The 16,688-nt window shown below is 31.7% G+C and overlaps 2 protein-coding genes across 2 annotated transcripts; both read right to left on the bottom strand.

Moving 5' to 3' along the window:
- Positions 1-8,929: 8,929 nt before the first annotated feature.
- Positions 8,930-12,439, bottom strand: LOC112595693. The gene is made up of 3 exons (XM_025340990.1): positions 12,401-12,439; positions 9,195-9,354; positions 8,930-9,099 (listed from the first exon to the last, which is right to left on the bottom strand). Exons 1-3 carry the CDS (start codon positions 12,437-12,439, stop codon positions 8,930-8,932), a joined length of 369 nt encoding a protein of 122 aa, XP_025196775.1.
- A 748-nt stretch (positions 12,440-13,187) lies between these two features.
- LOC112595694 lies at positions 13,188-16,210 on the bottom strand (the record flags this gene model as incomplete). The annotated part of the gene is given in 6 exon segments (XM_025340991.1): positions 13,188-13,838; positions 13,919-13,996; positions 14,089-14,271; positions 14,438-14,539; positions 14,635-15,850; positions 16,053-16,210. Coding segments are annotated over 6 exon segments (2,270 nt in total), but the record flags the coding sequence as incomplete, so codon positions are not given.
- Positions 16,211-16,688: the final 478 nt, after the last annotated feature.

The following is a 16,688-nucleotide window of genomic DNA, read 5'->3' on the forward strand; positions in this document are numbered from 1 at the left end:
CAAGGGGGCAGTCCGTTTATTCGGGGCGGAGTCCAAGACTCTAACACCTGGCAGGGCACTAGGGCCCTTTCCGGTATCCGACCACCCAGCCAAGGGCAGCCCGCCGCGTCGGCCAAAATGGAATCGCCGACTGTCCCCCCTACAAGATTTTAATCTCATAGGTGGTTCCCCCCCCCCCCCTAACTGGTAGGGTTGTCCGGGGAGACCCTCGGTAGAGGTCCCCCGGTGTTTTTCCCGTGAGCGCCTTCTAGGCTGTGAGCGGCGGTCCCGGGCCGGGCAGTCGTGTCAGCGAGTTGCCCGCGCCTGGGCCAACCAGATAGGTCAGATCCAGTTTTCGTTTCCTTCACCGAGGACCCCCGGGTCCAGTCACTTAAGTTCAGACCCCGGTCTAATGCTTTAGTGGCCCGACTCTCTCTCGGAGGTCGTTTTTATCGGTCCCCAGGTTGTTAAGTCCAGGGCCGTCCCCCGGTCGTGCCCTCGTCACGCCAATTTAGTCTGTCAGCTCGTCTCCGCCCTTTCGTGGGCGACGGGGGTCCTCAGACCCCCGGGTTCTCTTGGGCTCCGGTTCCTCCCGTGCCCTCCGCAACGACCTCCCGCTAGCGCGGTGGCGCGACTGCGGTCGCGCACAGGTACCCCACGAGTCGTGTCCCGGGGGGGACCAGAGCGCCAGCACCTCGCGACGGTACGGTGCTCCCTGGCGGGGGCCGGACAAGTCCGGCCTCGGTAAGAATTACGGTAGCGCGATGAACGGGCGCCGTTGAAGAGAAAGACCCGACGCTGTGCCCCTTGGACACGTTGCCGGGCGACTCCCCAACTGCGCGATTCACGAGCCGCGCCCTCGCAACCCGCAGAAGGTCTCGTGGGAGCAGGTTCGCCTAGACGCCTTATGCGTCCCGAGTCGACGTCCGTCGCGATAACCTAAGCTACCACGGTCGGATCGTCCAACCCCGTTTGCCACCTCCGAGTCTACCACGGTCAAATTCCGCCCCGGCGAGCGGACCCCGGCTGACACCGGAGCCCGCTGCCATTGAGACTAGCATAAATACCATTAGTTTACCGTCAGCAACCACCGCTGCGGACGCATAGCCGCCACCTCTCTGGGTGGAGCCGACAGTTGGAGTTGGATCGGTGTAAGCCGTCGCTGCCCGGAGGCCGCGCCGTTTACATCTACCACTACGAGGAAGCCCCGATCCGTCGGTACGGGCTCCTTTCCACCAGCGCCCGCATCGAAACCACAAATTTCCTAATGTCGGTCCACCCGGCCGCGCCTAGGCGCGACTCGGGCCAATCGCCTCCCGGGGACGGCTCGCCAGGACCCTCACAGCTGGTCAAGGCGACCCGGCACCCGCCAGGTGATTACATCGTTCTTACGGTTACCCGCGATTCAGAGGGGAGCGACATCGGCGCGGAAGCCTTTCCCCGGGGGACGGCAAGCCGTCCACCAGGTGAGCGACCCCGCGCCACGGGCAAACTTAGGCCTTCACGCCCGTGGAACGACGTTTCCGTCGCCCCCTGGATCGGGCAAACGCTCCGGCCTGTAACGGTCGCGTACGGAGCCCAACCCCGCACGCCACGCTGGCGACCGGTGTCGTTAGCGGACGTTCCGCCCTGGCAGTACCAGGCCCGAGAACCACAACTGAAATTCGCGAAACAGGCTGTGGTTTCTTCGATATGCCTTCCTGTGCAGATTGCTATTTACGCGCGTTTAAAATGACACCGCCAAAGTGTAAAACCACCAAATCAGAGGTACCAACATCTCATTCGTCGTTATCACTGGTTTCGCCTACTAGACTTTTCTAAATGCGGTATTCTTATGTCCTTTCTCCGACCTAGGAAATTCACTTCAAACGATTTTCAGCTACCTAGGGTATTCACATACAGCGAGTTTTACCGACCTAGGGTATTCACATACAGCGAGTTTCACCGACCTAGGGTATTCACTTACAGCGAGTTTCACCGGTGCTAGTCTTATAATATAAAACGAAGAATAGTTGCTACACGGGCCGATAGTTTTTTCTCTTTATATGTTATATGCGTTATCGCCCGCGTGCCGTTATCGTTAACTCCCGTCGTCGTCGTTATCGGTCGTTATTACTTATTATTATTGTTTTTATGTACCGTTTTTTCCGCTTTTCCGGCCTTTCGAGACTTTTTTCCACCGCGTTCTCGACCCTATAGCCCAGAGCGGGTCTTTTTCGTCCTGTCCGCGCGTTTTCCGATCGCGCGGAACGCGTCTCTCGCAAGCCGCGCGTCCCCGAATTCAGTTCGCTGCGCGTTCTCCGGTCGGTCGTCGTATCGTCACTACTGTTTTTTTTTACGATACGATAAATCATTTATCCGTATTGAATACGCGTCGTTTTGTTTTCGGTGTCTCCACCCTCGGACGCCTCCGCGACCTCATCATCTCTATAGCGTACGAAATACGATTATGTGTAAGAAAAAGTAACGTGCGTATTGTTGTTGACGTACGTCCGTTATGACGGATTCTTATGTTTGTCATACAAATACGTCGCGAAATCGTTGCTCTTCAGTCGTCGGAATGCCTTTAATCGCATACCTTTGGGGGGATATCGTGATGTGTGTATGTGATAATATACTCGGCACGTCATTTAAGACGTATACGATTAAATGATGTACATGAATACGTCGGAAACACTCTAAACGACATTAAATATGCGATTTACGGTTTCGTGACACACCAATCGTAAACATTGTATGGGTTAAACGACGTCATACGTAGTATTCGTCGCATCTCTAAAACGGTTTAAATGCTCGACATTCGGCCGTGGTCTTCAACTCAAACGTTAGTCGATAAGTGTTAGGATAGGTTCCCCAAAGATAGGTAGGCAGGTTCCCAGATAGCAAAAAATAGTTTTTTCGATGTCAAAAAAATATTTTATTTTTAATGATATCATTATATAAATGTTACAGTTTCATTATATTTTTATTAAAAAAATGTTATTTTATTGTTTATATAATAGTATTTGTCCAACAGTTTGAGATTTTATAAACATCAAAAATAAAATATTAATTTATCATTATTTTTGATATATTTTTAGATTATTATACAATGAATGATAGTAAAATATTTTTTTATAATTATTAAGAAAATATATTTTTTTAAACTTTTCATAATTATTTTACTAAAATTGTTTAAATAACCATAAAATATAATTTTTATGATACCCTTATATGGTAAGGAAATGTGACTATAGTTATGTATTTATTTTGGTATAAATATGTTGCAATAGATAATAATATGAAGACTGTGAAATCTATGTTATTTTGTTCTATAATACATAATTGATTCAAAACACTATTTTTATTAATATGATTTTTGTATGCCAAGAGGTAAGTGTAACTACATTACAATTATTATGTTTTTAACTTTGTTAAATGTTTTTTATTTTATGTATGGATAAATTTCTTACATAATTATAATAAAATGAATTAAACACTGATATTCTGTTATTATACTACTTTAATAGCAATTTATTGATATAAACTTTTAAAATAACAAATTGTAATATTTTAATTACAGTGGAACCTCGATAAGTCGAAATTCAAGGGAAATGCAATTTTTTCGACTTACTAAGGTTTTCGAGTTATCAAGGTTTTAGAAAAAAAATTCGACTTAAAGAGTTTTAAAAATGTATGTATTAAAGTTTTTAATTATTATGTACTTAGTATATATGAATATACAATGTAAAAAAATGTGATTATACAAATTATTTAAATAAAAAAATTATTACAAAAAAATATAATAAAACATGTGTTGCAACATTATAAAAAATAATTTATTATTTTACTTTGACTTAAAATTTGAGATTTGCTATTATCAATTGTATTTTCTATTACATTTAAAGCAGAGTTTACTTTATCGTCTACATTACTCAATTGTTCGGTGAATGTCCTTAGCAATATGAGGGCTGCTGTTGCTTGCTTCATTGAAACACGATGCACAGGCTCAGATGATGCTTCTTCGATGTCATCAACATCTTCAGTGCCACGGACGGAGTCAGTTATATCGTTGTCTGTCAGAATACCAGAAACGGCAACGTCATGGTCAATTTTAACAAAATCGTCAAACGTTTCTTCCACGATTCCATAACGACTGCTAGCTTCGCCCATTCTGTCATCCGTATCAGTATTTTCGATTATAGGCATCATTGTGTCGTCTTTCTCAGATTCAAGTACAAATCCACACGTTCTAAAGCAGTTCACGATTGTTGACGTTGCTACGTTTCTCCATGTCTTATCAACAATGCGCATAGCTTGAAGAATATCGATTATTGTAGATTTTTCGTCATCCATATCACTTATAATTTTCCTCACTATTTCTTTTCTATAAAGCGTCTTGAACGTTTTAATAATTCCTTGGTCCAAAGGTTGCGATTTTGATGTGGTATTTGGCGGTAAAAATTTTACTTTTATAGCTTGACAATTCGGTATAATATTGTGAGCCGGGCAATTGTCTATAAACTAGTGTTGGGCAACGATATAATTTTGTGTATCGATATCGTTCAGATTTTTCCGATATTGTATCGCGATATCGTTATTAGTACGATATCGATATCGTATCGTATCGTAAATATAATTTTATGTTCACCTAAGTCCTAAACAATTTAAAAAAAAACTTTTCGTATTCATATAATTAAATTTTTATCACACTAAGGAATTTACTATATTAAGCTATAATTAATATTTATTATTTATTATTGGTACACCAACATCGTACACATTTAACATACATACTTATTAGTTATTCATAGTAAACTATTATTTAAACATTTGTTTTACTTAGTTAATTACTAGTTACATACAAACAATGAAATAAGTAAACATAATATTAAAATCAAATAATTTAAATTTGTTTTCTTAATAATCTTAACTCTTAACTAATATTAAGTTAAAATAAATAATCAAAAATTAAAAACTATTGTTACATAACTTACGTAACATAACTAAACAAATTACTCACACAAACTTCTTTTTAAAATGTCATAAAATTATTCTTGCTTTATTTTATCATTTATGTTAACTCTTTTTGACTTCTCCTTAAATGTGTTCAAACCCGATAGCTGCATCCTAGAAAATAAATTTATAATTATTTTAACATTGTCTTGAATTCAAATTTAAAAAATTTAAATGTATGTTCTTACCAAAGTGTGGTCTGACGTCCTAGTGGATTTATAATAAGAGTTCAAAAAAAGAAGGTTGTTAACTCGATCTGGAGATAGTCTACTTCTTTTCTTTGAAGTTATATTGCCAGCCTCACTAAACAGACGTTCACATGGGACACTAGTCGCGACTATCGACAAGTATTTTTTTGCCAATTTTGAGACTTCTGGATATAAATTTGACTTTTCTTTCCACCATTTAAGCGGATCTTCATCACGATGACATTTTGTAGTCATATTCTTGTAGTTTTGTAGTTGTCTTGATGCTGTTATCGGAGTTTCAAAATCAATTGAAAATTCGTCTTCATCATCGCTGTCAGCCATTAATGAACGCATTTTTTTGAGAGGTGGATTATCTTCATCTGAACTTATAACATTTTCTACTTCATTTGCTTTATTTTGATCATTTCTAATTACCTGGCTCTGTGGATTCATTTCACAAATTTCAGTTTCAAGTTCTTTCCAAATCAAAGTTTTTTGCTCATCGGATATGAATTTTAGTTCGTGAAATCTAGGATCTAACGCAGCTGCTTTAGATAAAACTGGACTCATCATTTCTCGTCTAATTTTCAAGTCTTGTAGTATACTCAATTTAACTGTCTTTATAAAGTTAGAATCGGTTTCACACGTTTGAACTGTATTAAGAAGACTTTTAATCAAACGGTTTGCTACGGATGCTGTTACGTATTTGTTTCCGCCGAGTGTATTAGTTACAGACTTGAAAGGCTCTAAAACTTTAACTAAATCTTTTAAATTTTGTACTTCTACTGATGTAATGAACCATTCGTCAGTTTTCTTATTTTTAGATATGACGGAATTGATTGAGTATCTATGTTTTATTACACTTTCTATCATATTGCATGTAGAGTTCCATCTTGTGACACAATCTTGCACTAATTTATTTTGTGGTTCTCCATATTTCACTTGTTCCTTTTCTAATTCACTTTGAGCTGACGAACTTCTATTAAAGTATCCAACTATCTTTCTTATCTTATTAATCAATTCCTTGGTAACATCATTTTTAAGACCAGCATTTACAGATAGTTGAATTGAATGAGCTGTGCACCTTACCAGATTAAATTTATCCATATCATTAATCGCTTTAACCATATTCGCAGCATTATCACAAACAAAAGCCACCACTTTATTTTCAATATCCCAGGTTTTAAGAACGGATTTTAAATTGCTTACTATATTTATAGAAGTGTGTGATTCGGGTACTTCGGTGACTTCCAAAACTCGCGAATGTAAAGACCAGCTGTCAATAAAATGACAAGTTACACCTAAATAACTGTTATTTGAATCGGAAGTCCAAAAATCGATGGTCAAACTAATATCAGAAATATTTGATAAATACTTCTTAAAATTATCTCTTTCCAAAAGTGCTGCATGATCAATTAACCGTGATATTGTTCGTCTACTAGGTACAGTGTACTCGGGAATTCCTAAATCCAAAAATTCACGAAAGCCTTCTCCTTCTACTATACTCAAGGGTCTTAGATCTTTAACTATAAATTTTATCAAACTCTTTGTAAGTTCCTTGTTTCTTTTACTGTTAAGAGGTAGTTTTGCTTTTGGTCCTTTGAAATATGTCGCAATACTGCTAGTGTTATTTTTTGGTTTCACATTTACACACTGTTGTAAATGTGAATTTAAATTTGATGTATTTCCACTATAAGCAATTGAATTCTTACACGCTCGACAGAATACTTTTTTTTTATCTAATATAACACCACTATCATTAATTTTAAATCCAAATTTTTTCCAAATATCACTCCTAGCCCCAGGTAGAGGCACCAATTTTAATTCACTCATCACTAAAAATAATGTTGTTATTTTAAATTAATAATTATCACTGTACTATTGTAATAATAAGTTATCACTAATCACTATACGATGAACGATAAATGTCAAAAATGTTTGAAAAATAACGGACGTTTATATCACACCGACGGGCGACGGCACAAATTACACTGTGGATTATGGAATATCCAGTGGTACTATACCGTGTTCCTTTTAGTCGGAAAAATATAATATTATACTTTATAAACTAATAATATTATACTATTTTAATTAGTAGTTTAATTTTATATTGTCAATGAGTTGCTGCATAGATACATGTATAATAATATCATTGTAGAAACTATCAATATATTTGCTTATTACCTATAACTTATAAATAGTAAATACTATTTTAATTAAAATCTTTAGAATTAATTAAATTCTATTTATTATAGACGATAACATCCAAGTATATTGTATATATGATGGTATTAAATTAATAATAATAAAATCATTTCCGTTCCTTCTTTGCATTCCGGGAAAAATTAAAATAACAGATGTATTTATAGACCAAATACAAAACCAAATATACCATTCAATTCGTATTTCGTAATGTTATCATAAATCAAACAATCCCAGAAAAAGTTAGGATATATTTAAGTTAATAACTAATTTGTCGACTAGGTATCGACGCTGGCGTTGAACGTCTTAAACCTACAAAATAAATAATAAATACCATGTATTTTTCTTGAAAAATATTATTTTCGATATCACGATATATCATACAATACAAAACAATATCGATGTCGATAATTTGTTACGATATCGATATCGTATCGAATTATCGATATCGTTGCCCATCACTACTATAAACAATAAAATTTTACGTTTTTGTATTTTCATCTGTTTGTCTATTCGTAATAGCCATTCAGCAAACAATTCACTAGCCATCCATGCTTTCTTATTTGCTGTGTAGTCAACAGGAAAAGATTTAACACCAGCAAAACACCTCGGGGTTTTCGATTTTCCAAATATTAAAGGTTTCAGTTTATCTGTACCAGTCATGTTAACAGCCAATAATAGTGTAAGTCGGTCTTTGCTATGTTTACCACCACTGCATTTCTCATTTTTGAATGTTAAAGTTTTATCTGGCATACATTTGTAAAAAAGTGCAGTTTCGTCTGCATTAAATATATCACATGGTTTATATCCTTCCAGTAGCTCTCTCAAACTTATTTTCCATTCATTTACAACATTATCACTGACACCTGCACTTTCACCACAGATCTTCCTAAAAGAAATATCGTGTCGTTTTTTAAAATTTTCAAGCCACCCGTTACTGGCCTTAAATTGTTTGTGGCCTAATGATTTTGCGAAATTTTCGGCTTTTTCCTTTAAAATAGGACCTCCGATACTGACATTGGCATCTCTGCATTGCTTGAACCACTTAACTACACATTCTTCTACGTCTGAAAAATCAGGACCTCTCTTCCTCTTCCGGTCTATTGGAAAGTTTAAATCAATTTCCATACTATGTTTTATTATGGTTGATAGTGTACTGGCTGGTATTCCAAATTCTTCAGCGATGTCCTTCTTCTTCCTTCCACTTTTCACTGCTTCAAGAACCTTTTTTTTTCTCCAATGGTAAGAGTTTTTAAATTAAGAGGCATTTTTACATTCACTACCGTAACACAGACACCGCACACGCGTAATCGATCATTCGCAACTGGCAATACCGATACAAATTAAAAATACTGTTACGTGCCAAGGTTAGTTAATACATACGATAATAAACACAATAAACGCGATTAGATAAAATTATCGGAACGGACAAGTCGATTAGACAAATGTTTATAAAATTATCTGTCATTATCCGTCATATTCGGAGCACAGAATGTTCGAGTTATCTATAGTTTTTTTTTCGAGTAATCGAGGTTTTCGCAAGGGGACGGAATTTTTTCGACTTATCAAGGTTTTCGACTTATCGAGGTTCCACTGTATATTGTATTATCTGCAGCTTGAATAATTTTAGTTTTAGGAATATCTCTGAACTTAGCACCAGAAATGAAAATCCTCAGAGGTGTCTCTACGTCAATAGTATCATATTTATTGAACTTTTTTTTAAGCTTGATGGAGTCTGGAAATAATTAACAAAATTGTTTTAGTAATTTATAATTAGGTAAATATTAGACAGGATAATGAAAATTAAAAGATAAAAATAATAGTTATTACCAAATATAACGGAACATATTGTTAATGTGTAGAACACCTTTTTTCCTTTTTGTCCCTTATAGCTAAATATATTGAGGAGTATATCTTTAAAAAGGAATCTCATTATAGCGCGCACAGTACTGGGCAAAGAATCCTTTGCATATCGTTTCAGTTCCAAAGTCTGCAAATATAATTTTGTTTTATTAAAACAATAATTGTTCAATGATACTATAGTATTATTGGTGTTATATATATATATTTTTAGAGAATTATTTAAAACTGAGAAATCTTATCTCTAAATTAGCACCTCTTGTAAGTTATATACAAAATTATAATTTAAACCTTAATAACCTTATTATTCAACAATTCTATAACTAGATGTTGGTAAAATGGACGCAACAAAGTAAGGGGGCGCATTTGAGATAAATCAAATTGGTTTTTTGTATAAAATTTATCAAAATAATAAATTACGATTTGATGATTTATTAGTGTACTACTTTTACAATAATACTATATAATGATATATATTTTACTTTTGCGTGTATCAAATGTACAACCATATAACTCATTAACTTTAATAAATCAATAATTTAAAAAATATAACAATATTTTAATTAACACATAAGACTGTAATATTGTAATATAATATTACTATAAAAATAATACCCTAAAATGAAACAAAAATAAGCGCTGAAAAATAAAATTTACCAAGGGTGCCACGACGGGTAGTTACGGAATTGTTATTCAAACATAGTTTCAAATTTAATTACATGTCATCAATAGTCTATAACAATTTAATCATCCAAACCAATAAAATTTCAAAAATTGTCACTTACTTTCCTTTAAACTAATTATTATTATAATAACATATTATGTTATTTACTAATCTATTATTAGGTAGTAATGAATGATATTTAGATAACAAAAAAATACCTATTGTATAAATTGCAGATAGATTCCCAGACAAAATACATACTTATATCAAAATAATAGTTCCCAAATAATCAAATGAATAAAATTATCAATATTAATTTAGGTACCTATTATAAACTTACAATTTTTTTTCTGAATTCTTGATTGGAAAGTTTGATTTCAAACAATGACAAATCTTCTTAATTTTCTAATGGAAGGATTTCAAATATTTCTTTTTGAAATGTATCTTCATCAGTTAACAGTTCTCCAAAACCATGTACAGTTTTTTCAGACTTATTTATTAAATTATCAATTTTGTCTGGTAGTGACATAATATCATATTTAATATTACATATAGTACGGTTCATTTTGTAGAGAAATTCTAAACATATCATATTATAGCTGGTATAAATGTTATCATATAATCTTAGAATTACTAAAAATGTTTTTAATTTATATATTTATATCTACCTAATACTTTATCTTTTTGAACAGACTGATAGTCTGTTGACAAAATTGTTTCTTTTCTATTTACATATTCTCTATTTGAAGGGGTTGAAGAGATTGAGGTTTAATATTTTCTTCATTCGTCACTTTAAATGGAGAAGATGATGTACAAATTACATTATTCAATGGAAATTCTGGACCTAATTTAAAAATGTATTTATATCAATTTAAAAATAATTATTTTACATTTTATACAATAATGAACTTTTTAATAATATGTGTTTGGACTCAGTTAAATTAATATTTATTCAACTTAAAATGTTTTAAATATTTATTTTATTATACTAAATAATAAGTATTTATTTTATTTTATTTTTTACTAACTTTTCAGAATTTTTGAAGACTGGTAAATTATGTTCTACATAACACAACTTTCTTTTAACATTTAAAGTTCTACTGACAATTTTATTGGTTTGTAACGAGGTTTGTAATGTTGAATTGGTCGGTATATTTGAAATTATATTACAGAAATGTTATACACAATTGTATCATTATTAATTGCTTAAAAATATAATAACTCTAGCAGTGGCGCATTTAAGGGGGGGGGGGCAACTGGGGCAAGTGCCCCGGGCGCCAAATTCTAGGGGGCGGGAAAATTTTTATAGTTTACCACTACATATAATTGAAATCTTTCTATTTAATTTGATATAATATTATTATACAAAATACAAATAAAGATTATAAATTAAAAATAGACATTTTACTTATAACTCATAAGGTCTATGATTATAAACGGTTTTCATACAGGTCTATGAGCGGCACGGGATTGTGACAATCATAGATATAAATATCTATGATTTATTTATATATATATTATAATATATATCATCTGTGGCGGAAATAACATGTTATTAGCTAATACGAGTTAAAAATAACATAATATCCACAAATATTTTCTCTATCACCGACCGCCGAACGTTATTTTTGTCAATATTAGCTATAGTAACTCGCGTGTTTAATTGTCTTCTGACAGCGTCATGTGGAATAAGTTAGCCATACGGTCATTAGACGCTTAATGTTAATATTTGATTTAATCTTTAGTGTTTATTGTTTATAATTCGTTCTACTTTCAAAATTAGTATTCAGTATTCCAGTGTACCTTCTATAAATTACTGGAATTTGGTAAGTACAATATTATAAATTTATAGTTTATATATGGTTCTATTCGTTCTATGCACTGTACTCGATTGAGTATTATAAATTATATTTATATTACTATATTCTGTAATAGATTATACGCGGATTTTCAATATGGAAGCTAAAAAAAAGCTTAGTGGTTCAGGATATAGAAAGCAAGCAAAAATTAAAAAATTAAAACACGATGTATTAATTAAGAATTGTAGAAAATTAGATAGTATGTTCAAGCCATCGAATAATTCAAGTAAGTTGTTTTTGTTTTTATTGAAGTATAAAAACAAATAACAATTTAGCGTTTCAATTTTCAAATTTCTTATTTTGTATTTAATTATTTAAAGTACCTACCTGTTTTAAAAAAATACCAAACTCGCTTTTTATATTAATATAGGACCATTATATCTGTGGTTGGGAGCCAAAAGCTGATATGTGAAAAAAATTCAATATTCAGGTTTTAAATGATATGTGTAGTAAATGATGAATATTTTTTTGTGTCAAAATATGATATCTGTAGCTCTATTATCAAAATGAGATATTCAGCAATAATTAAAATGATATGTTTCGTGGAAGAAAAAATAGTTTGTGTCCATCTATGATATGTTACTTATCATAATTGATAATAATTTTTTTTTCGCTGTGTCTAGATACCCGGGTGCCCTTGTAGATAAAGGTACACGGACCCATCCGTGTATATATTCGATACCAGTGGTCATGTTAATGCGCATGCGCCATACACACTATAATATTATTTCATGTTTTATATTTAAGGAAACTAATTTTATTTTATTTTATAATTTATTGTGACAATTTATGATTTCAACTTTAATTTATTGTTTATTACATATGTATTTTAAATGAACAAGTTATATTAAATACTTTGTCAAAGTATCTTAGAATATTAGTTAATATATTTTCTATTTAATTTTTAAAATTAAATATTACTATATAAGTATATGTGTGTACATATGATTGTGTATAAAATAGGTAAACATTCTTTAATAAACATATAACGTTTAGTTGATTTAGATAAATAGACCAAACTAATAAATAGCTTAATATGTCATGTAAATGTTATTGAGCAAATATTATATATTTTTTTGGATTTGTTTAGTAAGTTAGAAGCCTATTAATAGTAGATATACTGTATTTATAATATCATCACTATCATATCTTTGACATACTAATTACTAATACTAAAGACAATTGTATAATAAATAAAATTATATTAATGAGTGATGAGCCTCTAATACATTTTTTTCTCCTAAATAATTTTTAAACATTTTTAAAAATTTAGTCATGTACTAAGTTAGACCTTAAACAGTGCCAAAAGAAAATATTTTATTTTATTCAATATTCATCAAAGTTTACAACAATAATAAATGTGGAGATATCAAGTTACAAGATTATAAAAACAAATTAAGTTATGGCAGTATTATGTACCTACTCAGGATTTTTTTTAAGACCATCAGAATTAGATTCTGAGTTTAGAGTGAAATTCATCTTAGGTGGTGTGCATAAATAATGAAGACATTGCATATAATTTCTAATGATAAATATAATTATATTGAAATTAATATAGTCAGTTACTTTTTGATTTCAAATTATAACAACTTAAGCAGAACCAAGAACTTGATTTAATCTTTTTGAATGTTACATTAACACATTTTTTATGGTACAGCGTTAAACAGGAATTACATAAAATGGAATCTTCATAATTTATTTCACTTTGACAAGTAAGGCATACCCAGACATTAATTTGTTTTTTTAATTCAATTATGTCTTTGAGTAAATCCCAAGCACCAGTACTACACAATGGTTTAATTAAATTAACATTAACTTCTGGTTCAACTATTCCCATATGAATGAGTTCCACATGAGTTTTTATGTCTTCTCTTTGTATAATATAATTTTGTTTTCTGACATTTTGGGAAATTGAATTATTTGTTAACCACTGAATAATCATATTTTGTTGCTCCAGATAGTGTTTGAGTCTAAAAGCAACTGGTTTGCATAATCCTTTTTTTTTTTTTGGTAATCCAATTGTTGTCAATACAGCTCCTTTGGGCCGACCACAGGTTTTAATTTTAGTTGGTAATTTTATATCACTAACAGCTGAAATGGGCAATTGGTAAATACATTAAAATAACTCAAAATCTTAGTAATAATTGATTAAAAAATAATATAAATTATACCAATTGAATGATTTGTAGAATCTTTTAAAACTGATTTCAGTTCATTGGTTATTGCAATTGATGTTTTCTCAGGTTGATCTGGAAAATCATTTATTATTTTTTTTCAATATAAACATTACTTAAATTAATTATATACAAATGAAAATATTTAATTTAAAAAAAGTAGGTACCAAAAGTAAGTAATGACACATCTTTATCTAATTGATCAGTTGAGGCATCATCAAAAATAGATCTATTGACATCAGCATGATTCTCATTCATTAATACTTCAGCATCAGCAGTAATAAAATAGTTATGATCATGTTGAGTGGTGTTGACATTTTGTTTAGTATAACTTGTGTCCATAAAATCAACTAAAAAACATATTATATAAATTATATATTTATATTTTGTATTATATGTTACCATATATTTGGCGGGTAATTATGTTAAAGAATATATAAAGAAAAATGATAATAAAATAATTCCTAAAATGCAGTATAATGTTTTTGGTTAATTAACTAGTTAAGTTTTGTTTACCACTTAAATTATTATTTAACATGTTATCATTGCACACATTGGCATCATTATCATCATTAACATTGTCTATGTCCATTGGTTCTTCTGTTTGTTCATTATTGCCTATAAGTATACATAAGAAAACATATAATATTAGAAAAATTGGACATATATTTTATTAAATTAGAAGCACATTCCACTATTATATAGGTTTATACCATCAATAACTGTAATTGAAATCTCTTTTCCATCACTCCAACTGCTTAACAGTAAATTAAGTTGTTCAAGTTTTCTATCAAAATGGACATTGGATGTATATGAAATAAGCTCGGCTATTTTAGTAGTACAAATAGATGCCTTTCGAAATTTCTCGTGACTACTTTTCGGTTTTTTTGATTTAATCTGCTCTATACGAGGTTCAAAATTTATTTCCACATCATTTTGTTGATTACATTCAGATTTATCTATGGCTGTTTTTAAAGCTCTTTGTGATCTGTAGTAAAATTCTCTTGACCATCGTTTATCACATAGGGTTGAATCATACAATGGAAAACTTGATTTTCGTCGATATTCAAATATATGACAACATGGTAATCTCATTGCCATAAAAAATTGACAGTTACATGATTTTTCTGTAGTATTTTGATTAAAGGATACTTTACTTTGAAATTGTTTTTTAAGAAATTCAAATGCATAAAGTGTTAAAAGATTAAAATATTTGATTAATTCTGGATTTTGTATACTAATAGTTGGCTGTTTTTGAACCATTTTTAGTGCATTTTTATCCCTTTCTAATCTTAAGCATTTAATAACAACAAATAATTTATCCACAAATGTTTCCAAATTTGAAAAAATAGGAATTACACTTTTTAATTTACCATTAAAATTTTCTAATCTATTGTTTGTTAAATTCATAAAGTTTCCATTATTGCTAGTTAAACCTGTTACCCATTCATTCCTTAAATCATGCCAATTATTATTAAAATACTCCAAAACTGAATTAGGAGCAACTTCTTGGAGATGTTTATATAAACAGGAATATTCTTCTTCATTTTTTGAATAGCATAATTTTTCAAAAATACTTTTGACTTGATCTCGTACCTTGGGTGTTATTCCACGTTTTTCACAAGTCAATTCTCTATTGAAGGTTCTTAAACTATGAAATAAACATATTTCTAAAGAAGCATTTGGGAATACTTCTCGTATAACTGATCGTTCTTTCATGTCTTTATCGCTGACAAACAAACGAATTAAAGTGCTGACAGAGTTTAAGCGTTTGAAGGTTTGAAAAAACCATAGAAGTGTTTCATATTCTTCATTTACAAGTAATCCAATGCCTCCTACTTCACTTTGCCCATTACCGTCTTCTAATAATAATATATATACTGGAATTTTCCAATCTATTAATTTATAAGTAGCATCAACAAAAATCACCTAAAAAATAATTTTAAAATATTAAAAAAATTATTTTTACTTTATAATTTATACCTACTATTAAACATTTTTTTAGATTTGTAATTTCAAATAATATTAAAATGTTTACTATTTAGGCCGCCTTAAGGTTAAATTTGTTTTAAATTTGTTGGCTTACATAATTGATAATTTATATAAAAAAAATTATTTATAGTATTTTTACCTCGGGGTATGCTTGAAATGACTCTTGCATAATTTTGTCCTGAATAAATATTCCAACTAAACTATTATCATCAGACACAGACAATTCCACTGAACAACAATAGGTTTTTTTTAATTTTTTAATTATTTCTTCAATGTCACAATTTGATTGTTGTTTTCCTTTTAATAAAAACAAATGTTAAGATAAGTAATAGAATTTGTGGTATAAAAAAAGTTGTCATATGGTTCTATCTCATATTTAATATTATTAATATAAAAATTAATGACTTATAAGTTATAATATACTCCCCTAAAAAAAAAAATCAGGCTTGAAAGAATAATAGTAAATAGTTCAAATATTTTGTTGCTGAGTGGCTAAAAGATGTTTGAAATAAATTAAAAATAATAGGTATGTGTAATAACTAATAATTTATTAAAATTAATTGAGTTCAAGATATTCTGGTGCAGTAATGCCCATCTACAAGTTTAATGTTTTTTTACCAACTTTATTTCTACCTAAGAACTGTCATGACTGCTAGTAGGTAGGTACTTAATAACTTTATAATAAACGAATGAGCCTTAATTAATCATGACTGTTTATCAAGGATTAGGTTTTTAGGTTAATATAGTATACTGTAGTCTATAATAGTTAATTGCA

The sequence above is a fragment of the Melanaphis sacchari genome, unplaced genomic scaffold (genome assembly GCF_002803265.2).
Source record: "Melanaphis sacchari strain LSU unplaced genomic scaffold, SCAv2.0 Contig293_pilon_pilon, whole genome shotgun sequence".
NCBI classification, from domain to species: Eukaryota; Metazoa; Arthropoda; class Insecta; order Hemiptera; family Aphididae; genus Melanaphis; species Melanaphis sacchari.

Excerpts from the sequence above, each read along its gene's own strand:
- LOC112595693 (XM_025340990.1), bottom strand. The coding sequence starts at position 12,439 with ATGACCACTGGTATCGAATATATACACGGATGGGTCCGT. Across the intron at positions 9,355-12,400 it reads ATATACACGGATGGGTCCGT|ACTTTGGAACTGAAACGATA; the intron begins GTACCTTTATCT and ends TTATATTTGCAG. Across the intron at positions 9,100-9,194 it reads AATATGTTCCGTTATATTTG|ACTCCATCAAGCTTAAAAAA; the intron begins GTAATAACTATT and ends AATTATTTCCAG.